The following is a 26,157-nucleotide window of genomic DNA, read 5'->3' as shown; positions in this document are numbered from 1 at the left end:
TGAACTTTAGACAAATATTAAAAGATTTTCATGAATTTAAGTAGAGAAAAGTAAACATAACAAAGGCAATCTCCATATGAATGATAATAATATAAAAAGAAAGAACAATTCACACTAAAACCCAAATATAATATAATGATCAAATTTGTCACAGAAAATAAGAAAGTATGCCTTCTTTCCTTTATTACAAAGAAGAAAAACTACAGATAAAGCATATAGTTCATATACTGTCAGATGTAGGAAGGATATATCAAGAAATGAAAGTGCTATAAGATAGGGTCATTAAAAGGTTTGTATTTCATAATTATCTTTATAGGTAAAAATCTGATGCAACTATGGAAGAATATCCAACTTTTGTACATGAGATTAAATTTGCAAACAAAACATCTGTAAATTGTTCCTCCATTTCGCCTTCCATCCCGATCAAAAAAGGTTTGTGGTAAAGTAATGTTTCACTATTGTGATGAGTATTTTGGTAAAGAAAATGGTGCTTATAAAGGTTAAGAAGAACGTCCACCTAAAGGGTCATATGTCAGAATTGAATTCAAGGCTTTCATAACTGAAAGTCTGGTGCTGTATTCAATAAACACTTTGCTCTGCAGTCTCCTCACTCCCAATTTAATCGACACACATATACTCATTCACATATGGAAAGTGGGAGCAATGTCACTGAGTTTGTCCTTCTGGGGCTTACCCAGAATCCTGAAGTACAAAAAATTCTATTTGCTATATTCTTAATTATCTATATTTTAACTATGGTGGGCAATAGCCTGATAGTCATGACTGTCCTTGGAAGTAAGAGCTTGAATTCCCCTATGTACTTCTTTCTTGCCTCCTTGTCTTTTATAGATGCTATCTATTCCAGTGTCATTGTCCCTAAAATGACCCTAGATATGCTTAAAGAAAAAGCAACCATTTCTTTCCAAGCATGCATGGTCCAGCTATTCTTAGAACATTTTTTTGGTGGTACTGAAGTTTTTCTCCTGATTTTTATGGCCTATGATCGCTATGTAGCCATCTGTAAGCCTTTGTATTACTTAGTCATTATGAGATGGCATATATGTGTTCTGCTTGTGGTGGTGTCCTGGTTTGGAGGTTTTATGCATTCATTATTTCATCTAATTTTTATTGTAAAGCTCACATTTTGTGGACCCAATGTAATGGATCACTTCTTTTGTGACATGTATCCTTTATTGGAACTTTCTTGTACAGATACGTATATAATTGGCATCTCAGTGGTTGCTAATGGAGGAGCAATATGCACAACTATCTTTTTACTATTGCTTATCTCCTATGGGGTTATTCTACATTCATTGAAAACTCAAAGTCTGGAAGGTCGACAAAAAGCCCTTTCTACTTGTATTTCCCACATCGCAGTTGTTGTCTGCTTCTTTGTTCCTTGCATTTTTATGTATGTTAGGCCTGTCTATACCTTCCCCATTGATAAATCTCTTGCTGTCTTTTATACTGTCATTACTCCAATGTTGAACCCTTTGATCTACACCCTGAGAAATACAGAGATGAAAAATGCCATGAGGAAGCTTTGGAACAAAAAAGTGATGTCCAGCAAGCAGTAAAGTAATGGTTGCCCTGGCCAAACAATGGTATTTTATAAAGGAAAGGTTAAAATATTGTTAAATTCCTCAAACTTTTTTTTGAGGCTAAGAAAGCTTGTCTTGAATATGTGAAGAAAAAAGTTTTTTTGCCATTAGCATTAAAAACCACATTTTTATTCTTTTTGGAACTGTTTCTTCCAGAGCATCATGATTTGATGAAAATTCTATACATGTCCAGATTGACATCTAATGAATTTATTTTCATCACGGTTTGAAGTATCTTTTGCTCATTAATATTTTTGCTTCTTTTTCTGCAAGATCTTTAATATATTAAACATTATATATAAAGTATATATATAATATAATTTAATTATATGCTATATGTTAAAATATATGTTAAATATATTTAGCATGACTTCTTATTGATGACTGGCACTGTATTTCTTGCCCTTTCAATTAGTGGAGGAAAAGGTTGAATGGACAAAGTTAATTTGGAACTAAAAAGAGAATTAAAAAATAATGTCATGGTTCATCAGGAAAGATAAATTAATTTTTATGAAGTGATATATTTAAGAGCAATTGTCTTTTCTATTAATAATACAAAAATAATATTTTGAATAATATTGTTTAGTTATGTTTAATGATGAGATTTTTATGCCATTGGATATCTTTGTGATGTGTTAACTTATATGCTAAAGAAGAGAAGGGAAAAAAAAAAAACTAATGAATTTATTTTACCTTAAAGTTATCCCTTCTTCAAGTTCTCAATATAAATTAACCAGGTTCATTTTCAAACTGAATCTCAGGGGTTATAGTGTGATACAAAATCTGAGAATGTAGGAGTATTTTGTTCAGAATTGAAAAAAAATCATATATATGTGTGTGTATATATATATATATATATATTTAATATGTATTTATGTATATACCTAAATATGCAAAAAAGAGAAAGGTTTGACCTGATCTTTTAAAATAAAATAACATATTCCAATTGTTGTAAGTAAGAAAGTTAAATAATGATATCAATACTCAAATTGGAAATTGGTCCTTTTATATTTTATTTTTCACAAAGAGAGGTAACATGGCATAGAAGATAAGAGTTTTGTAGATATAAAATAACTAGGTTTAAATCACTTCAGACACTATGCTGATTATCATCTTTCAACCTTCATAATTATTATTATCATATCTAATTTTTTTCACTTGGGTTCTGATAGAAACAGTCCCAGAACAAGATGTTATACATTATTTTTGTTTATTTTAATTTATACTGATGTCTTATATATTATGTTACAGCTATATTTTAATATAGCAGTTTTTATATTTGTAATTATATAAAAATTGGGTACATATAAATCTATTCCAATGATAATCTTAAATAAATAACCTTCAGTACAACTCTGAAAGTTTATATAATTTGTCCTATTTACACAAAGTCTTATTTTACTTGTCCGGATTTCTATACTTGGAAAATTATTCAATGTGGCTTAAACAATATGAGTAATTGAATGATTTTAATTAGAAGTTTGATTCCAATCACCTTATGTATCAAAGTTATGGCTGAGTGATTGTGCTATATAATTTATTTGATCTCATACAATAAGACACTTCCTGCAAAAAACAGTCGAGATCTCATTTAGCACTCTGTGCTGCTTATTTTTTTTTTCTACAAAAACAGTCCTAAATGGGTATGTCATAGATACATTTTGTAAAGGTTGTTGGGATTTGCTTCACTGTTCCCATAATGCCCTTTGATGATTTTCATTGATTGCTAAGTCTGTATACTAGAAGAGCTGAAATTTTTGTCCTATGTCTTTATGCTTCTCCTATCCAAACAATCTATATATAGGACTGTAACTTGGCAAGATAATGATTATGATGAATATATTATAGATAGCATTTATATAGCACAATCCTAGGAAATGTATTAAGCACTCTGCAATTATTATGTCATTTAAACTTCACAACAATTCTGGGAGATAGGTGCTGTTATTGTCCTAGTTTTAGAGATGAAAAAACTGAAGCAAATAGAGGTTGTATGACATAGAGGTCCCAGAGCTAGTTAAGTGTCTGAGGCTAGACAAACGCCACATCTTCCTAATTATAAATCCTGAGGTCTATTCACTGGATAACTCACTGAAATATCATCACAATGTTATTTTTTTTCATCCTAATACTTATTTTTATTTTTGTATGATCATATTTCATATTCAAAGTATCATGATTGCTATTTCAATAGGATGATGTATGATTCTTCCCTGGGACTTTTATGAATTCTGCAAGGATTATACCTTTTATATAATAGAATACTTCTGGTGCTGCTTAAAATCATGAGCTCATAAATAATATATTTGGCTAGTGTATCTCTTTGCACATTGTTACTCCATGAATATTCTACATCTTTCACTCTTGTTATATGCTCCATTGATTTTGCTGCCTAATCAATTTTCATTTAAAATTCATTTTTGAAACAGGCTCCACCTAAGTTGTGAACGAATCCAACCATTTTGGAGAGTAGTTTGGATCTATGCTCAAAAAGTTATCAAACTGTGCATACCCTTTGATCCAGCAGTGTTACTACTGGGATTATATCCCAAAGAGATTATAAAGAAGGGAAAGGGACCTGTATGTGCACGAATGTTTGTGGCAGCCCTTTTTGTAGTGGCTAGAAACTGGAAACTGAATGGATGTCCATCAGTTGGAGAATGGCTGAATAAATTGTGGTATATGAAAATTATGGAATATTACTGTTCTGTAAGAAATGACCAACAGGATGATTTCAGAAAGGCCTGGAGAGACTTACACGAACTGATGCTGAGTGAAATGAGCAGGACCAGGAGATCATTATATACTTCTACAACAATACTAGATGATGACCAGTTCTGATGGCAGGCCATCCTCAGCAACGAGATCAACCAAATCATTTCTAATGGAGCAGTAATGAACTGAACTAGCTATACCCAGAAAAAGAACTCTGGGAGATGACTAAAAACCATTACATTGAATTCCCAATCCCTATAGTTATGCACACCTGCATTTTTGATTTCCTTCACAAGCTAATTGTACAATAATTCAGAGTCTGATTCTTTTTGTACAGCAAAATAATGTTTTGGTCATGTATACTTATTGTGTATCTAAGTTATATTTTAATATATTTTAACATCTACTGGTCATCCTGACATTTAGGGGAGGGGGTGGGGGGGTAAGAGGTGAAAAATTGGAACAAGAGGTTTGGCAATTGTTAATGCTGTAAAGTTACCTATGTATATATCCTGTAAATAAAAGGCTATTAAATTAAAAAAATAAAAAAGAAAAAAAAAAAGAAAAAGAAAAAAAAAGAAACAGGCTCCACCTATCACGTATCTTTTTATTTTTTGTATTACTTTCAGATTTGATTGTTTTGATGAGGTCATATTCTATGATTCACCATCACAGGCTTTGAGTAGAAGAATATTGACACAATGAGATGAATTTTTAAAGATGGGAACATATAAAGCTTGTTGGATGTACCATGTGACTTTTTGGAAGATTTGCAGAAGGTGTTACAGATATTACTTGTTTTTATTATATATTTTTTAAATTACAAATCTCATTTACTTACTTTAGCTTTTTGAAAGTGGGACTGATGTATCATTTATATGCAAATGCCCACCACTTAGTATTCAGAGTTCATCAGATCTTTTTCTGCAGGTAGGTAGCATTTTTCATTATGATCCAGTAGAACTATTTAGGATAATTATATTGATTAGAGTGACTAAATCTTTCACAGTTGATCATTGTATAGATTTATATTTTGAACAAAGTTCTTCAGGTTCTGCTCATTCCACTTTGCATCAGTTCATATAAATCTTTCCAGATTTTTCATGAACGCTCCTCCTTGTCATTTCTTATTGTACAATAAAATTCCATCTCAATATAGTACATATACTACAAATTGTTTAGTTATCCCCAAATTGATGGTCATCCCCCCAGTTTCCAGTTCTCTGCTGCCATGTAAAGAATGACTATGAGTATTTTTTGTTTATACAGGTCCTCCCCACATCTTTTAAAAATCTCATTGAGATTCAGATTTAGTAGTAGCATCCTTGTGTCAGAGTATGAAGAGTTTTATAGCTTTTTTAGTAGAGTTCCAAATCCAGAAGGGTTGGATCATTTCACAACTCCACCAACAGTGCACTAATGTATCTATTTTTTTTTTCTCTACATTCCAGTCAAAGAGTGGTTTGCCCTTTTCTTCTTTGGTTAATTTTACAGATGGGGCAATTGAGGCAAACAGAGTTAAGTGATCAGGGTCACATAGCTAGAAAATATTTTAGGACAGATTTGAACTCAAGAAAAGAAACTTTCCTGACTCCAGGCCCAGAATTCTCTATACTTTTCTACCTAGCCACCTTTGAAAACTGCTCTCTCCATTATAAAACAACTCATTTCTGACTCCTGATTTAAAGTATAACTGACACTTCGGTTTGTGAATCACCTCTCAAATCCAGTTCCAGCTAAAGCCTGAATAGGAGCCTCTGTAAATTCTAGAGGCTGAACATAGAGGAACCTTTAATGTCAAATGCAAATTTAGCCATAGTACTTCATTCCCATTTATCTATATTATATATTAAGTCCAAAACTCATCTGAATAGAAAACAAATCTTTATTCATACCTAATTAACAACAAAATACTAATTAAGTTACTCTGCCTAGACTTTTTGGTCAGGTAAACCATTACAAAATTATCCATCATTTGTTTCCGTTTATCAATTCATTTCATGTCAGTTTAGTTGAATTCAATCAATATTTATCAATTTCTATAGAAATATCACTATTTTCAGTTCTAGAAATAAAAAATAAATATAATAAGAATAGTAATAAGCATTATTATAGCATTTTAAAGTTAGCAAAGTACTTTGCAAATATATTATTTTATCTTCACAAGAATCTTAGAATAAAGATATATTATTATACATATTTTATAGATAACAGAATGGAGGCAGATGAAACTTAGCTGTTTTGTATAATGTTTTATAGTCAGTAATTGTATGAGTCTTGATTTGAAGTCAGTTTTTTTTTTTTTTTTTTTACAATCTAAGTCCATAGCTTTTGGATCACCAAACAAATACACACACACACACATACACACACACACAATCAAAAGAAAAAGCAAAATACACTATCCTTAACCTTAACAAATTCACATTTCTATTGGGAAGGTGGGACTTACAGGAAAAAAAAGATACAAAATTTATTTTATGTAATTTGAAGGGGAAAGGATACTAACAACAAGTTACCAAAAAGACAGACTTACAAAACTGAGTCTTTTGATATGGGTTTTGAAAGGTTTTGGAAGTATTAAGAGGTGTGGGCTCAAGGATTTGCAAAGGAAATGAAAGATCCATCACATAATTTCACACAAAAAGGTTCTGAAATGCTTGTCAGAGCACCAATGAGTATCTAGATCTTCAAAAAATAACTATGCATAAAGCAGTCCAAATATCATTATCTCCATATTGTACATGAAGAAATATGGTTTTTAAGAGGTTAAGGATATTTGCTTACATGACCATTGAATCCAATAGAAATTTCTTGGCTCCAAATTAAACTATCTAAGCATAATTTATCACTTTTTTTAATTGATAAATGCCACTATACCAAGGCAAATTGTAGAATAGAATGAAAAGAGCATATTACTTATGTCCTCAGCTTCTTTTTCTCCTTCTCTATACACGTTAGACATAGTATATACACATATGCATTCATATATTTATATTGTGTATAAATATACATATAAGTATATACATACATAAATATAAATCTATCTATATATATATATGTAAACACAGACATATCTACAGCTATATCTATCTACACCTATTCACCAAAACAAAAATACAAATAAAATTATTTTAGCCCACTCTTGTATTTTGAAAATATTTTCTTAATTTGTCCTTGAAGGTACTTCAGAAATCATTTGAGACAATAACAACTTGAGATTCTTAACATTATCATAAATAACTCCTTAAAAAATGAAAACATATAATAATGAAATTAAAATGATTAAAGATGAAAGGAACTAAAATATTTATCCATGATCACACAAAATTCCATGTTTTCAAATTGTCGACTTATTTTAGACTTCCACTAAGATTTAAAAATATATATATATATTTCAATTTATGGAATAAAATAAGCATTTGCATAGGAGTACAATTAAAATTTATTGTTTATGAAAATGCAAATTTAACATATACAACTTACTATTTCTTTCAAATATACAGCAAAATAAAAAACAAATATATGACCATATAATTTTTTCCCCTACCTTCCATACCAGAGATGACTACATTAAACACACACACATGTGTGTGTGTGCCTTTCTATTTATCATTCCTTTCTCTGGATGGAGATAGAGTCTTTGTTCATATGTCCTTTAGAGTTAATTGGAGTATTTATAATAAACAAAATTATTTATTCACTCAAAGTCTTTCTGTCTTTCTTAAAACAATATTGCTGTTACTGTGTGCAATATTCACTTGGTTATGCTCACTTCATGCTTCATTATTTTGTGAAAGGTTTTTCATGTTTTTTTTTTTTTTAATCATTGAGTTCATCCTTTCTTATAGCACATTTGTATTCCACATCACAATCATTTACAACTTGTTCAGCCATTCCCTAATTGATGTACATATTCCAATTCTTTACCAACCAAAAAGAGCTATTATAAACATTTTAAAACATACAAGATTGTTTCCTTTTTCCCTTAAGGAACTTTGAAGATACCAAATAGTGGTACTGCTGGTTCAAAGACCATACTTTCTTGAATAACTTTTTGGACACTGTTATAAATTTTTTGAAACATTATTTCATCTATATTTGTCTCAGAATCAATTTGTTAGAGAAAATATGCTAGACATCATTGTTGTACTGCTATATTATTTCTCCCCAACTTCCCCTCTAACCTTCTCCCTCCTCATAAAGATTCAAGGCATAGATATTGCTACCATATTACTTCTTCTTCTAAAATGCCAGGGGAGAGGGAAGATTGAGATAGCAATATCTTTCTGAAAGATTTTGAAAGGATTAAATACATATGCATATATATGTATCAATCATTAAATATGTTCTAATTACATATAACCTTTTAACATTAATTTTTCAAAATGTTGAGTTCCAGATTTTCTCCTTTCCTCCTGCTCTTTTCTCAACCATTGAGAAGGTCAGCAATATATCAATAATTTATGTGATATCATGCAAAACATTATTACATATTAGCCATTTGATAAGATAAAACCATAAAAATCCCCTAGAAAATAAAATTAACTTAAAAAAAAAACTTTAAAAAAACCTCAATATATATTCAGGATTCATCACTTTTGTCTCTGTAGGTAGAATGAATTGTTCATGTTTAAAACTGTCTTGAATTATTGTACTGAGCAAAGCAGCTAAATTTTTCAGTTGACCATCCTTACAATATTGCTATTACTGTATACAATCTTTTTTATAGGCATCAGTTTATATCTTCTGGTGTGCTTCTGAAACTATCCCGCTTATCATTTTTATGGCACATTTGTATTCCATAATACTTTTATATTACAATGTGTTTAGCCATTCCCAACTGTTAGATATAGTCTTAATTTCCAATATTTTATCATGACAAAAAGAGCTGCTTTAAACATTTCTGAATAAATAAAACATTTTCACTTTTCTCTTATCTTTTTTGAGAGCTCAAACAATGATTTTGCTGCACAAAGGGTTCTGCCATAGTTGGTGGCTCTACAATTGTAGTACAAATTATTTTCCAGAATGGTCCGGCCAGTTCACTATTCCATTCACAACCGTGCAGTAGTGTCCCATTTAATTCCATATCACCTCTAGTACTTCTAATTATATTTTGTCATGTTAACCAATATAATAGGTAAAAACTAGTATCTTGGATTTGTTTTAACATACATGTTTCTAATCAAAAGTGATTTCTATAATTTTTATATTACTATTTGTAATAGTGATTTCTTCTTCTGAAAATTTCCAATCTGCCTTCTGAAAACTTATAATTTGCTATATTTACTATATTTTTGCTATATTTTGCTATATTTTTTCTCATTTTCCTTCTTACTTTGATAGCATAAGTTTTGTATGTGATTTAAAAACAAAACTGATGTAAATAAAATGATTCATCTTACTTCCAGTGATCCTATTATTCTCTTCATTGGTTGGAAACTTTCCTTGTATCCATAGTTCTGTTACATTGTTTTATATTTCCATGGTTTGTCATGATATCACCCGTTATATCTTAAACATTTATCCATTTTGAACTTTTATTTGTAAACAATATAAAATGTTAATTGTTAATTTTTGCCTAGTGTCTTGCAAACTTTTTTTTTTTTTTTTTTTTTTAGTTTTCAGGAGAAAAAAGTCAAATAGAGAGTACTTATTCCAAAATTTGGATCTATCAGTTTATCAAACACAAGATTACTATTGTCATCACTGCTATATATTGTGTCCTTAATCTATTCTACCACTCTCTTTTTAGCAAATAGAAGATTATTTTTATGATTACCATTTTGTAATTAGGTTGAACTGTTAGGTCTTCACTTATATTTTCCTCATCAGTTCCTTAGATATTGTCATCTTCTTGCTCTTTCATATGAATTTTGCTATAAAATAATTCCATGGTAGTCACTTGCTATGGCATTGAATTACTAAAGTAACTTGAAACACAATTTTTTTTTATTATTATTTTGAATCAGCCCATCTATGAGCTATTAAAATTTCTTCAATTGTTTAGATCTGGCTTTTTTTGTAATTGTCTCCAAATATTGCTGGGAATTGTCTTGTAAATTGATACCCTAGTATTTCATATTGTTTCCTCTTATTCTAAATGGAATATTTCTTTTTATCTCTTCTGTTGATTTTTGTTGCTAGTAGATAGAAATTGATAATTTGGATGGGTTTGTTTTCTATTTTCAAAATTTGCTAAATTTGATAAGAAAATTATGTTAATTAGGGTATTCTAAATATATCATTATATCATTCATAAAGAGGAATAGTTTTGTGCCCTTCTTGCCATAACTTTTTTCTTGAGCTATTGTTATAATTCATATTTTTGGTACAATGTTGAATAATAGTAGTGATAACCGAAATTCTTTCTCCATCTATCCTTATTAGGAAAGCCTCTGGTTCATCTCGTTACTGATGATATTGAATTCTGATTTTTATATGCTTTAGTTTTGCTTTAAATATATGCTATTTATCATTTTGAGAAAGTATCCACTGATACCTATATTTCCCAGTGTTTTAAACACAAATGAATATTGCATTATGTCAAAGGCTTTTTCTGTCTCTTTTAATGTAATTGTATGATTTCTATGCTTCTTCATCTTGCAAAAAATACACAAAACAAATATAGAATATTTTTGGAGAAAAACACTACCAATTGGTGTTGAAGATAATGGCTTCATATTGGATGTGGAAAAATTATTAAAAGTGATTAAAAAAAGAAAATAAAAGGAAAAATGTGAAGAAAATATTTTCATTTTTAAGCATTCCTTACTCTAGTAATGTCAGCCAAATTGTAAAACATACTTAAACTAATAAAATATGAGACAATCTCTTCAGATTAATTTCCTACACTTCTCATATTGCTATGGGCCAGAACTTGAAACAAGGTACTAAGTGGAGTTACTAAGTGGAATTGAGGAGCCAGTGATTAAATCTAGTTTAGCACTGATTTAATCCTACAACAAATAATGGTTTCCTAGTGATATAATGATTGGTGTATACTCAGTGTGGAACATATAAGAAAGAACTCTCAGTGCCAGAAAGGACAAGTACAGTAGAAGCTCTCTGAACCTCAGCCAGGGATTCAGTCCAGGAGATTCAGAAGTCAGAGAAGGCAGTTGGAGAAATTCAGAAGCCAGCGAAGGCAGTCAGGTGGAATGAAGGAAGACCAGAAAAGTGGCTAGAATGAAAGGGAAAAGTAATGCAGAATGTTGAAGGGGATGAAGGGAAGGGGAAAAGAATAAAATAAAAATGCTGCAAAGTAGAGAACTCAAGAACAATTTAAGAGGAAATAAAGAACAGTTGGATACATGTTAATATAATTTCATCTGCATAAAAAGAAAGAAAAAAATGGGAAGAGAAACAAGAGTGATACAAGAAAATTACAGCTTAGAAGAGGAAGCAAAAAATCTTGAAGAAAATAATACCTTAAAACTAGAATAGACCAAATGGTAAAAGATGTACAAAAAGTAAGAAGAATCATGAAAAGCAGAATTGGCCAAATGGAAACAAGCACAAAAATTCAATGAATAAAAAAAAAGTCATTAAAAAGTAAAAAATGAAAGACAAAGTTCAACAGCTCATTATAGAAAATAATTTCTTAAAGATGAGAATTGAGGAAGTGAAAGCTAATGACTCTGAGATATTAAGAAATAATAAAACAAAAGCAACATAATGAAAAAAGCTAAGACATATTCCTTAGGAAAAAACAACTGATCTGGAAAATAGATCCAAGAGAAATAATTTTAAAATTATAAGATTAACTAAAAATGATAATAAAAATGATTAAACACCATCTTTCAAGAAATTATTAAGGAAGACTGCCTTGAAATTCTAAAAGTAGAATGTGAAATAGAAGTAGAAAGAATCCACTTATGACATCTTGAAAGAGATTCCAAAATGAAAACTCTAAGGAATATTATTTCAGAGCAACCTGATAAAGGGGAAAAATATTCAAAAGCAGTCAGAAAAGAAGCAAGTCAAAGGATCATGGATTCATTTTGGGTTTAACCTTATTTAGCTGTTTCACTTAAAATTAAAATGTTTAAAATGATATTTAGAAAACAAATCCTCAACAAAACTGAGTATAATCTTTCAGGGGATAAAATGGATGCTCATAAATAGGGGACTTTCAAACATTCCTAAAGAAAAGAGCAAAGCTGAATAGAAATTTTGACTTTAAAAAACAAGAAAAACACCAAAAGGTAAATGGGAAAGGGATTTAATAAGGTTACACTGTTTACATTACAAATGGGAAGATGATGTTTTAATTTATAAGAACATTACCATTATTAGGGCAGTTAGAAGGAGTATATATATATAGAGAGGGTACAGATGTGAGTTGAAAATGATGGGATGGGGGGGCGGAGCCAAGATGGCGGAGAAGACACACGCGACTTTCTAAGCTCTTCTCTTACCCTTTATCAAATTATACGGCCTCAAAAATAGTCTTGATCAAATTCCCAAAAGATAAAAAGTAGAACAACTCAAACCGGCCGAAGAAAATCTGGTCTTGCCAAAAAAGTTGGTTCCGGGGCCAGGGGAGATCGGCGCAGACTGGGAGAGAAAATTAGGTTCCGGGAGAGTCTCAAACCGAGGGTGAAGGCCACAAGCAAACCGCATACAGGGTTTCCTTGGGGCTTGTGATCCTGCACAGCAGGAGGGACCCAGCCGGGTTAGCCCAATCCACAGTGGGGAGCTCCGGGCTTGGGGCCATAAACTTTCCAGGGGCCGATTTGCATCAGGCAGAGATGCCTGGGGCAGGTTGGGGGTGGTCTGCAGTCAGCTGCTAATACTCACAGTCCCACAAGAGGCTCCGGCCTGGGGCGTGACACCTTTCCCATTAGTTCTGGCCCAGGGCAACCGATAACCACTCAGCCCACCCCAAGCAGTTTGAAAGCTGGCGGGGCTAATCCACCTCCTGTTAAAAGGGAAAACCTCCACACAGAGGCCTCCCATACCTCGGAGGCGGAAATCGGTTTCCTCCTCCCTTATTCTGCAGAGGAAGCTGGAACCCCTTGCCTGGGAGACCTACCCTAAAGGCTTTAAAACATGAAAAAAAGATGAAAAGAATAATCTACAGCTTCTATGCAGAAAAAGAGCAGGGTAAACAAACCAAGAAGACCTCAAACAACAAAAAATCATCAGACTGTCCTCCCTTTACATAATGCTCTGAAGGGGCCATTAAAAGTCTCAAAAGAGGTTAGAAGATAAATGGGGAAAGGAAAGAGGAAGCCCCTAAAGAGCAACAACCCTGAAATACGGTTGGAAAAGTTAAAAAATTCTCCAGGAAGTGGGGGAAACAAAATTAGTGAATTGGAAAAAAAAAGAACTCGCAAGAAAAGAGGGATCTGGAAGTGGAAAAAAGGAAAAATAATTCACTAAAAAAAAATTGGGTGAAATGGAAAAAATTCCACAGACCAAAACAATACATTCAAAAAACCCAATTTGGACATATAACAGAAAGAAGTAAAAAGTTATTAAAGAAAATAATTTTTAAAAATTAGAACTGAAAAATTGAAACTAAGTTCATTGAGACAGCAAGAATCAGTCAAGCAAAAAAAAAAATGACAAACTGGAAAAACCACGAATTATCTATTTGCAAAAACGACAGACTTAAAATAGATCTAGGAGAATAATCGAGGATTTTTGGCTTTCTGAAAAACCATGATGAAAAAAGTTTGATACTATTTTACAAGAAATCATCAAAAAGAGAACTCCCAGATGTAATAGAATCAGAAGATAAAAAGGCTTGAAAGAAACATCGAACCCCTAAAAGAAACCCCAAAAATAAAAACCCCAAGGAATATTGGGCAAAATTTCAAACTATAAGATTAAGGAAAAAATTTTAAAAAGCAGCCAAAAAAAAACCAAGGTGCCACAATAAGGATCACCCAAATCTGGCTGCCTCTACATTAAAAAGGGAAAGAAGGGCCCGGAATATGATATTCCGAAAGGCCAAGAACTTGAGATGCAGCCAAGAATAAACTCCCAGCTAAGCTGAGCATTTTCTTCCAGGGAAGAAAGATGGACATTTAATGAAACAAATGAATTCCATTTTGTTTCGGAAGAAAAACCAGAACTAAACAAAAAATTTGATCTCCAAGAATAGAACTCAAAGAGTTTGAAAAAATAACTCTTAAAATTGTATTTCTTTTGTGGATATACAAAAAAGAATAACATTAAAATTTGATTGTACTGATATAATAAATAAAAAGGGAAGGTAGATATGGAAAAGGGATGATGGCAGGAATAAGGTGGGAAGGAAGGGATAAAAAGGGAAACCACATCCCACAAAGAGGTTAAGGAAACTTATCATATCTGGGGGAATTTAGGAGGGAAACATTGTTGAATCTTTAATCAGGTTGGCTCGAAAAAATAATTGACATTTGTTTTAGGAGAAAAATTTCTCTCTCGCCCTTAAAAAAAGGGGGAGGGAAAAGGAAAAGAAAAAAGATAATAAAGGGAAGGAAGGGGAAAGACTCAAAGGGGGAGGAGGGATTATAAAGAGGATAAAGTATCGGAACAAGAGGGGAAAAAGTTTTAAAAAGGGGGGAAAGAGGGGTTGGGGGGAGGCAAGAATAAGTAAAGCACAAATCTGGGGTTAATTAGGATTTGGAGGAAATAAATTTGTAATTTAACCATAAATGTAAATGGGATAACCCCCATAAAAGAGGGAGCAGATAGCAGAATTGGATCAAAAATTAGAACCCTACAATGGGTTGTTTACAAAAACAATTTGGGGATGCAATAGGTAAAAGTAAAAGGCTGGAGCAAAATCTTTATCTTCCAGGTAATCAAAAAGGGGTAGCCATCCTTATCTCAGATCAAGCAAAAGTAAAAATTGATCTAATTTGGGAGATAAGGGGAACAAACCTTAAAGGGTAACATAAACAATGAAGCAATATCAATTTAAACATATATGCACCAAGTGGAATGGCACTCAACTTCCTAAGGAGAAGTTAAGAGGTTGCAAGAAAAATACACAACAAAACTGTAATAGTAGGAGATCTCAACCCCTTGCACCTCAGAATTAGACAAATCAAACCACAAAACAAATGAAAGAAATTAAAGAAGAAATAGAATATTAGAAAAATTAGGTATTTGGATCTTTGGAGAAAATTGAATGGGAGATAGAAAGGGAATATACTTTCTTCTCAGCAGTTCATGGAACCTATTCAAAATTGACCATATATTAGGACATAAAGACCCAAAAATTAAATAAGAAAGTAGAAATAGTAAATGCTTTTTTCATATCCTTATGCCAATAAAAACTAATTCAACAAAAAGTTGGGGGAAATAGCCAAAAGTAATTGGAAACTAAAAATCCATCTTAAAAGAATGATTGGGTGAAGAACAAATTATGGGCCAATTAATAATTTCACTAAGATAATGGACAATGATGAGACATCATACCAAAATTTGTGGGATGCAGCCAAAGCGGTAATAAAAGAGGGTTTTATATTTTAAACTTACTTGAATAAAACAGGAGAAAGAAAAGATTAATTGAATTGGGCTTGCAACTAAAAAAAAAAAAAGACCAAATTAAAAACCCCCAATCAAATACTAAATTGGTTCTAAAAAATTAAAAGGAGAAATTAAAAATATTGAAAGTAAAAAAAACTATTGAACTTTAATAAAACTAAGAGTTGGTTCTATGAAAAAGCCAATAAAATAGATAAGCCTTTGGTAAAATCTGATTAGAAAAAAGGAGGGGAGGAAATGAAATTAGTAGTCTTAAAAATGAAAAGGAGAACTTTCCACCAATGAAGAGGAAATTAAGAGAAATAATAAAATTTATTTTGCTCAACTTTTGGCCTTTGATAACCCAAGGAAATGGTTGGTACCTCCAAAAATACAGACTTCCCCAGACTAAAGAGGAAGAAGAAATTGGTTTGAATAGTCCCATTTCAGAAAAAAGAAATAGAACAGGCAATTAAAACAACCCCTAAGAAAAAATCCCAGGACCAGATGGATTTTTGAATTTTCCAAACATTTAAAGAACAATTGGCCCCAATGCTATATAAATTATTTGATAAAATAGGGAATGAAGGAGTCCTACCAAATTCCTTCTAAGGCCACAGACATGGTACTGGATACCTAAACCAGGTAGGCTGAAAACAGAGAAAGAAAAATTAAGACCAATCTCCTAATGAATATTTTGATGCCAAAAACTTAAATAAGATATTAGCAAAAAGACTACGAAAAATCATCTCCAAGATAATACACTATGATCAAGTAGGATTTATACCAGGAATGCAGGGCTGGTTCAATATTAGGAAAACTATCAATATAATTGGCCAGAATAACCAAATTAACAAAAACCATATGATCATCTCAAATAGATGCAGAAAAAGCTTTTGATAAAATCCAAATTTCCTATTAAAAACCGAGAGTATAGGAATAAATGGACTTTTCCCAAAAAATAATCAGCAGCATCTATTTAAAACCACGAAGCATCATATGTAATGGAGACAAACTGCAACCATTCCCCAATAAGATCTGGAGTGAAACAAGGTTGCCCAACCATCCCGTTACTATTTAATTTGTATTAGAAACCTAGCTATAGAATAAGAGCTGAGAAAAGAGAAAAAGGGAAAAGAATAGGCAATGAGGAAGCCAAATTATCACTCTTTGCTGATGACGATTATACTTAGAAACCCCAGAATTCTGCTAAAAAGTTTTGAAATAATCTACAACTTTACAAAGTTTGGGTTATAAAATAAACCCACAATAAGTCATCAGCATTCTTATATAATACTAATTAAAATCCAACAGTCAGAGTTACAAAGAGAAATTCCATTTAAAGTAACCACCTTGATAATATAAAATATTTAGGAAATCTATCTGCCAAGGGAAAATCAGAAACTTTATAAGCAAAATTACAGACCACCTTTTCACGAAATTAAGTCTGATCTAACCAATTGGAAAAATATTAAATGCCTTTGGAAGGGCCGAGCAAATATAATAAAGATGAAATATTACCTAAACTAATCTATTTATTTGGCGCCATACCAATCAGACCCTAAAACCATTTTAAAATGACCTAGAAAAAATAACAACAAAGTTCATATGGAAAAACAAAAGGTCAAGAATTTCAAGGGAATTAATGAAAAAAAAATCAAATGATGGTGGCTCAGCTGTACCAGATCTAAAACTATATTATAGAGCTGCAGTTACCAAAACTATAGGTTTGGCTGGGGAATATTAGTTGATCAGTGGAATGATTAGGTTCAAGGGATAAAACAGTCAACAAATATGGCAACCTAGTCTTTGACAAACCCAAAAGATCCCAGCTTTTGGGATAAGAACTTACTGTTTGATAAAAATTGTTGGGAAAATTGGAAACCAATATGGAAAACTTGGATTGATCCATATTTAACCGGTACACCAAGATAAGGTCAAAATGGGTTTCAAGACCTAGGCATAAGAATAAATTATTAATAAATTAGAGGGAACATAGGATATTTACCTCTGACCTGTGGAAGGGGAAGGTCTCTATGACCAAAAGCAGAATAGAGATCTTACTGAAAACAAAAATAGAAAATTTCGTTATACCAAACTGAAATTTTGACAAACAAAACGAATGCAGACAAAATTTAGAAGGGAAGCAATAAACTGGTTATTTTTTACAGTCAAAGGTTCTGATAAAGGCCTCATTTCCAAAATATATAAGAATTAACTCCAATTTATAAAAAATCAAGCCATTCTCTAATTGAAAAATGGTCAAAGGGATTAAACAGAAATTCTCGAGAAGAAATTGAACTATTTCTAGTCATGGGAAAAAGATGTCCAAGTCATTATTAATCAGAAAATGCAAATTAAAGACAACTCAAGATACCACCACACACCTGTCAGATTGGCTAAGATGACGGGAAAAATAATGATGATTGTTGGAGGGGATGGGAAAATGGGACATTGATTCATTGTTGGTGGAGTTTAGAACAAATCCAACCATTTTGGAGTAGTTTGGAACTATGCTCAAAAAGTTATCAAACTGGCATACCCTTTGATCCAGCAGTTTAAACTACTGGGATTATATCCCAAAGATTATAAAAAGAAGGGAAAGGGACCTGTTGGCACGAATGTTTGGGCAGCCCTTTTTGTAGTGGCTGAAACTGGGAAACTGAATGGATGTCCATCAGGTTGGAGAATGGCTGAATAAATTGTGGTATTGGAAATTAGGAATATTACTGTTCTGTGAAATGACCAACAGGATGATTTCCAGAAAGGCCTGGAGACTTCCGAACTGATGCTGAGTGAAATGAGAGGACCAGGAGATCATTATATTTCCAACTACTAGATGATGGACCAAGTTCTGATGGATCAGGCCATCCTCAGCAACGGATCAACCCAAATCATTTTAATGGAGCAGTAATGAACTGAACCAGCTATCCCAGAAAAAGAACTCTGGGAGAATTAAAAACCATTACATTGAATTCCCAACCCCTATATTTATTAAAACCGCATCTTTGATTTCCTTCACAAAGCCAATTGTAAAATAATTCAGGAGTCTGATTCTTTTTGTACAGCAAAAATAATGTTTTGGTCATGTATATTTATTGTGTATCTAAATTTATATTTTAATATATTTAAATCTACTGGTCATCCTGCCATTTAGGGGAGGGGTGGGGGGTTAAGAGGGAAAAAATTAAGAAAGGGGTTTCAATTGTTAATGCTGTAAAGTTACCCCATTATATTGTAAATAAAAGGCTAATTAAATAAAAAAAAAAAATAGGGAGGGACCTCTAAAAAATAAATTTGAATGAGAAAGAAGAGTGTACTGGAAAAAAGATAAAAATAAAGTAAATTGAAATTAAATTATCCTTCTAAAAAGAGGGAAAGAGCTTTAATGGGAGGAGAAAGTGGAGGACACTTCAACTCTATCAGAATTGACTCAAAGAGGAAATATTCTATACACTCAATTAGATGCAGAAATTTATCTTATTCTACAGGAAAGTAGGAGAGGAAAGATATAAGCGAAAGGGAAGATACTCACAGAAGGGAAAGCTTTGGAGGAAGCAATAGTTAGAAGCTTAATATTTGTGAGGACGGACAGGGTAAAAGGAAAAGAAATCCTGCAATAACGAGGAGGATAGGATGGAATGAAATATAGTTAGCAATCATTCCTGTGGGGGAAAAATAAATCAAGTTTCTCTAAGACATAATCTCTCAAATACAGAAAAATGAGTCAAATTTTAAAAATAAGAGCCATTTCACAATTTATAATTTAAAACATTCTCACATGAAGTATTCAAAGATGCACATAGTCATATAAAAAGATAAAGGCCTCATTTCCAAAATACATAAAGAATTGTATAAACTTTAAAAAAATACAAATAATTCCCCAATAGATAAATTGTCAAAGTATATGAACAGACAATGTTCACATGATGGAATTAAAGCAATCTATAGTCATATATATATATATATATATATATATATATATATATATAGTTCTAAATTACTAATGATTAGAAAAATGCAAATTAAGACAACTCTGAAGTACTACTTCACACTTCTCAGATTGGCTAAAATAACAGGAAAAGCTAATGATAAATGTTGTAGGGGATATGGGAAAACTAGGACACTAATGCATTACTAGTGGAGTTGTGAAATAATCTAGCAATTGTGAGGAACAATTTGGAATTATGCCCTAAGGACTATAAAACTGTGCATATGTTTTAATCCAGCATTGTCACTAATGAGTCTGTATCCCAAGGTAATCATAAATGAGGGGAAAGTATGGACATGTGCAAAAATATTTGTAACATCTCCTTTTATGGTGGAAAAGAATTGGAAAATGAGTAGATGCCCATCAATTGGGGAATAACAGAATAACTTATGGTATCTGACAGTAATAGATTATTATTGTTCTATAAAAATATAATGCACTGAAGCTGAGCAAAACAAAAAGAATTAGGGATACATTGTAAACAGTAACAGGAAGATTTTGTGATCAACTATAAAAAACTTGGTTCTTCTTAGGAGTTCAGTGTTTTCAGGCAATTTCAATAAACTTTGATTGAAAAACATCATCTACAGCCAGAGAGAGAAATATGGAGATTGAATGTAAATCAACACATGCAATGTTCCCTTTTTCTTTCCTTTTCTTCTCTCTCTAATTTTTTTTGTTCTGATTTTTCTCTTAACATGATTCATAAAAAATCTATTAAAATGAATATACATGTATAACCAGAAAAGATAAATAAAAACACTATAAATATTATTGACTGTAGAAATGAAAATTAAAACACTCCTAGTATATCCTATCCATTAGACTGGCTAATAGGATAAAAAGATGAAAAAAAGAAAAATTTGGCAGGGGATGTGGGAAAATTGAGACATTAAGTTATTTATTTAAGTTATGAACTGATTCCACCATTTTGTAGAGAAACTTAGAAATATGGCCAAAAGACTATAAAACTACACATATCCTTTGACCTAGGAATATCCAAAACGGATTTTTTTTCCATTTTAATGGAAAAGGACCTATAGGAACAAAAATACATAAAACAACTCTTATGGTTTAAAAATAATTGAAAATTTAAGAGATACCTATGAATTGGGGAATGACTAAACAAGTTGTGTTATATTAGTATGATGGAATACTATTAAAATAAGTGATTAACTAGATGTTCTCTGAAAAGAATATGAAAAGGTTTACATGAACAGATGGTAACTAAAATGATAGATCCAGGGGAACATTGTACACAACGATAGCAGTTTTTTAAGATGGTCAACTGTTAACTCAAAATTCTCAATTAAAAAATTAAAAATTTTGAAATCTCTTGATGGACAATTGCAATCTTTCCCCTTAAAAGTGGGGGTGGGTGAAGAAAAGTTTTTATTTAATTTTTTAAAGATTTTTTTAAAACTTTGGGTATTTTTTGTAATAAATTAAAAAAATAATTTTTAAAAGTTTGGGTTTTTAATTTTAAATTGTTAAAAACTGATTTATAATATAATTAATAAAAATTATTTTCCAAGGTTTTTCCCTGTATTTGGTGGAACCCTTTAAGAAAGGAACCATTCAAGGTCTTTTAAAAAACCAAGCTTTGGTTATTAGGAAAATAGTTTATTTTGCAAATGTCTCTACTGCTTTCTCCTTCAGACTATTTTTGACTGTGCAATTAAAAGTTATTAATTCTGAGATATCTCCTGAGATATTAACTTAAATGATTATGTGGCCTATCTTTGATTTCTGGGCAGATTCCTCAAATGATTTCATTAAAGGGGGAGTTTTAAAAAAAACAGTATTAGAAGGACTCTCAGACCCAGGATGGCATTTTTCTTAAATATGGATGAAATATTCCTTTGTTATTAAAATATATACATCATCACTAAATCCTGGACTCACATGGAAACGACTAAATAAAGAAGTGCAACTGTTGGGGGGAAAAAGTACTTATGTGAAAGAAGTGAATGAGAAATTGGAGAAGAATTAGACTCATGTGGACTTTTTTTAAACTACAATGAATTAACTATGGACTTTTCTATCTCTGAGATGACAATAGAACGCATGGTGGTGAATAGTGTTTTTATTGCACTAAGCTGACATCTTTCAGTACTAAAGAAAACACATCTGATTTTTATCCATGGAACAGTTGACTTCATGGAGAGGTAATATATTTATAAAAGTTATTCACATTTCTGATTTTATCCCAAAGTATATTTTGCCTTAAGATTATAGAGTAGATGCTCCTCTGAATGAATGTTTTATCACTTGAGAAGCAGGAAAGATTCATTTTATCAAAATAAAGAATTAAATCATTACCAATAATTCCAAGTGTTTATAGTTTTACGTGATCATATTTACTGTAAGTAGTTAAGAATATAACTGAAGAAATAGATTATTCACCAAATTATTTTAAAATGTAAAATACACAGGGCAGAATTTACAGGATTATCTATTGTGAAGTGATGTCTTTACAAAAAAAATCTAGAAAAGCATTAAGATAAGGCTTAAGAAAATACTCAGAAAATGGCATATGCTATTGATTTCAGAATAGAGTTTTAATGATATAGTTTAGGCTACTGACTAAGAGTATCTTCAATCATAGTCTTATATTTCTGTGGATTAGCCTCTTTTCCCATTTGGAATCATTACCAAGTATTTTCTTCTTTTATAAGAACAAAATATGTTATTATAGTGGAAATGTTTTGGGAAAGTAAGGCATTGATTCCTCAGTTTGAAAGATTCTATATTCAAAAATAACTAAAATGCATATTCCACTGTCAATGGGAAAATACATTGCCAAGGAGTCACCTAAAAGAACTGCAGTAAAAAAGTCATTGATGCACCAAAATATTCATTAAAGTAATTTTTGTAGCAGCAAAATGTAAAAACAATCTTGATGTCCAATTATTGTGGAATTCTTAAATATTAAAGAATGTGTACTATTAGAAAATACGAGTATCTAGATTTAAGATGAAAATTAGCTTTTTTATGTTTAATTAAAGCAGAGCAAAATGAGTACAATATTGAAAATTATTTCCACAGGGATAGCAAAACTGTAAATAGAACAATTGATCCAACAAATTTATAATGAGAAAATTATCACAGAAAATAATTAGGAAATTTTCTCTTTCATTTATTACAAAGAAGAGAAACTATGGGCAAGATTTATTTCATAAACTTTCAATTATATATATACACACATATATATATGTAATTTATAAAAATTTATTTCTAATACACATTGCTTTATGAATCATGTTGGGAGAGAAAAATATGAACAAAAGGGAAAAACCATAGGAGAGAAATAAAAAACAGAAAAAAAGAAGTGAACGTGGTATGTGTTAATTTACATTCAATCTCCATAGTTCTTTTTCTGGAGGTAGAATGCTTTTTCTATCCAAAGTTTATTGGGATCATTTTGGATAAATTAACCACTGAGAAAAACCAACTCTCAGTTGATCATTGCACATTCTTGCTGTTATTATTTACAATGTATTCCTGCTTTTGCTTGTTTTGCTCAAGAAATAGTTAATGTAAATCTTTCCAAGCCTTTCTAAAATCAGCTTGTTCATTATTTTTTATATAACAATAATATTCCATTATCTTAATATATTACAACTTATTCAGCCATTCTCCAATTGATGGACATTTGCTCATTTTCTAATTCGTTGCTACCACAAAAAAAATTTCTACAAGTATTTTTGCACATGTGGGCTTTTCCCCTTCTTTATGATTTCCTTGAGATACAGACCCAACAGTGGCACTGCTGAGTCAACGGATGTGCAAAATTTGATAACCCTATGGTCATAGTTCTAGATTGCTCTCCAGAATGGTCAGACCATTTCACAACTTCACCAACCATGCATTCCTACATGCTTTCTAGCATTTATCATTTTCTTTTCATGTCATTTTAGCCCATCTCTCTAATCAATGATTCAGAAAATTTCTTCATAAGACTATAGATGGCTTTAATTTTGTCATCTGAACATTGTCAGTTCATATCCTTTGATTATCAAATGGGGAATGACATATAGAAGGGAGAGATATATTGAGAAATGAAAATTATATGAAATATGATGAATAAGATGTTTATGCTTCATAATTATCTTTATAGGTAAAATCTGACTGCTGTCAACATACAGAAGATTATTCAACTTTTATATGCCAAATTAAAATTTGGAGATAGAATTTCTATCATTTCTTTTCCCCACCCCATAAGCTCTGCAAAGCAATTAGTGCTTTATTATTATTATCAGTTTTCTGTAAAGGAAAGTGAGGCCCATAAACATAAAACAGATTGTCCATAAAAAGGGTCAGATGTTGGAACTGAATTCAAGATGCTCATAACCACAAGTCTCATGTTATATCCAATAAACTCTTACTTTCCTCATTTCTCCCCAAAACCACACACACATGGAAAACAGGAACAATGTAACTGAGTTTGTCCTCCTGGGGCTTTCCCAGAATCCTGAGGTACAAAAAATTCTATTTTTTGTATTCTTAATTATCTACATTTTAACTGTGGTGGGCAATAACCTGATTATTATAACTGTTATTGGAAGTAAGAACTTGAAATCTCCTATGTACTTCTTTCTTGCCTTCTTGTCTTTTATGGATTTCATTTATTCCACTATCATTGTCCCTAAAATGACTTTAGACATGCTTAATGAAAAGGCAACCATTTCTTTCCAAGCTTGCATGGTCCAGCTCTTTTTGGAACATCTCTTTGGTGGTGCTGAAGTTTTCCTCCTCATTTTTATGGCATATGATCGCTATGTAGCCATCTGTAAACCCTTGTATTACTTAGTCACTATGAGATGGCATGTGTGTGTTCTGCTGTTGGTTGTATCCTGGATTGGAGGTTTCATGCATTCATTAATTCAGCTCCTTTTTATTATTAGGCTCCCATTTTGTGGGCCCAATATAATTGATCACTTCATTTGTGACATGTATCCTTTATTGGAACTTTCCTGTACAGATACTGATATAACTGGTATCTTAGTGGTTGCCAATGGAGGAGCAATATGTACAATTATCTTTTTATTATTGCTTATCTCTTATGGGGTAATTCTACATTCTTTAAAGTCTCAAAGTCTGGAAGGTCGACAAAAAGCCCTTTCTACTTGCATCTCCCACATCACGGTTGTTGTCTGCTTCTTTGTTCCTTGTATTTTCATGTATGTTAGACCTGTTTGTACCTTCCCCATTGATAAATCTGTAACAGTATTTTATACTATCATCACTCCTATGCTGAATCCTCTAATCTATACCCTGAGAAATACAGAGATGAAAAATGCCATGAAGAAGCTTTGGAAAAGAAATGTTTTGTTCAGCAATAAGGTAATGGTTGGTCCAGTTAACCAATGATATTTTAGAAAAGAAATGATAAATAATTGTTATATCCTTAATATCCTTTTCTTAGGCTAGAAAATCAGATCCTAAATATCTGAAGAAAAAACACCCATTTTTGTTCTTGTTGGAACTTTTTAAAAAATGTTTTATTGAAAAAATGCTAATTATATCCAGATGTAGTGATTTTAACTGCAAATTGTAGCATGTTTTTATTTTCTTTTAATTTCTTGCCTTCTCAATGGGTGATGAGAAGATGTGCCCAAAAACTTAGTCTGGAAATAAAATGTCATGATTCATTAGGTAAATATCAATTTAAATTAAGTAACATTTTAGGAGCAATTAAGTCCTCTAAAAAAGGTACAAAGATAATTTTGGGAATAATATTGCCCCAGTATACATAATGATTAGAATTGATATGTTATATAATGTGTTTGTGGTATGACAGTACATGTTCTAAAGAAGGAAAAAAACAAATCAATTTTTTTGTTAATTTGAAGTTTTTATGCTCTATTATTCTTTCAATGTAAACCAATCAGTTTCACATGTAGTATTTAATTTTATCATCTTAAAATGACATCTCAAGTCTTAAAATGTGATATAAATCTGGGAACATAGGAATGTTTTGATGAACTTGAAATTGTGTGTTTGTGTGTATGTATCGACACACACACACACGCATACACATATATATACATGCTAAACATTCAAAAAACGTGACCTGATCTTTTTAAATTAAATGTCAACAAATTTTCAAATTTCAAGTGTCAAACAATAATTTATTTATTCATTAATGTTTTTTCTATATTTTTGCAAAAAGAAAGGTAGCATGGCACAGTAGATGAACTTTTGGAGTTGTACTATAAAAGAGCTAAGCTTAATTCACCTGTGACACTTTATGAAATATTTGACCTTTCCTAATCTTTATAATTATTACTTTTTTTTACTAATAGTAACAAAAATAATCCAATTCTATTTTTTTTCATTGTCATATAAATAGTCCTATAATATAGCTCTTTGAGCATA

The 26,157-nt window shown here is 31.4% G+C and overlaps 2 protein-coding genes across 2 annotated transcripts; both read left to right on the top strand.

The window, feature by feature from the left end:
• Nucleotides 1-647: 647 nt before the first annotated feature.
• On the top strand, nucleotides 648-1,577 carry LOC100921193 (olfactory receptor 4A47-like). Its single transcript, XM_003773769.3, has one exon. It carries the CDS (start codon nucleotides 648-650, stop codon nucleotides 1,575-1,577), a length of 930 nt encoding a protein of 309 aa, XP_003773817.1.
• A 22,618-nt stretch (nucleotides 1,578-24,195) lies between these two features.
• On the top strand, nucleotides 24,196-25,149 carry LOC100924068 (olfactory receptor 4A47-like). Its single transcript, XM_003773777.2, has one exon. It carries the CDS (start codon nucleotides 24,196-24,198, stop codon nucleotides 25,147-25,149), a length of 954 nt encoding a protein of 317 aa, XP_003773825.2.
• The last annotated feature ends 1,008 nt before the right edge of the window (nucleotides 25,150-26,157 follow it).

This window comes from Sarcophilus harrisii, chromosome 6 (genome assembly GCF_902635505.1).
Source record: "Sarcophilus harrisii chromosome 6, mSarHar1.11, whole genome shotgun sequence".
Classification (NCBI taxonomy): Eukaryota; Metazoa; Chordata; class Mammalia; order Dasyuromorphia; family Dasyuridae; genus Sarcophilus; species Sarcophilus harrisii.
Note: the sequence above shows the minus strand (reverse complement) of the source record. Positions and strands in the feature narration are given on the sequence as shown.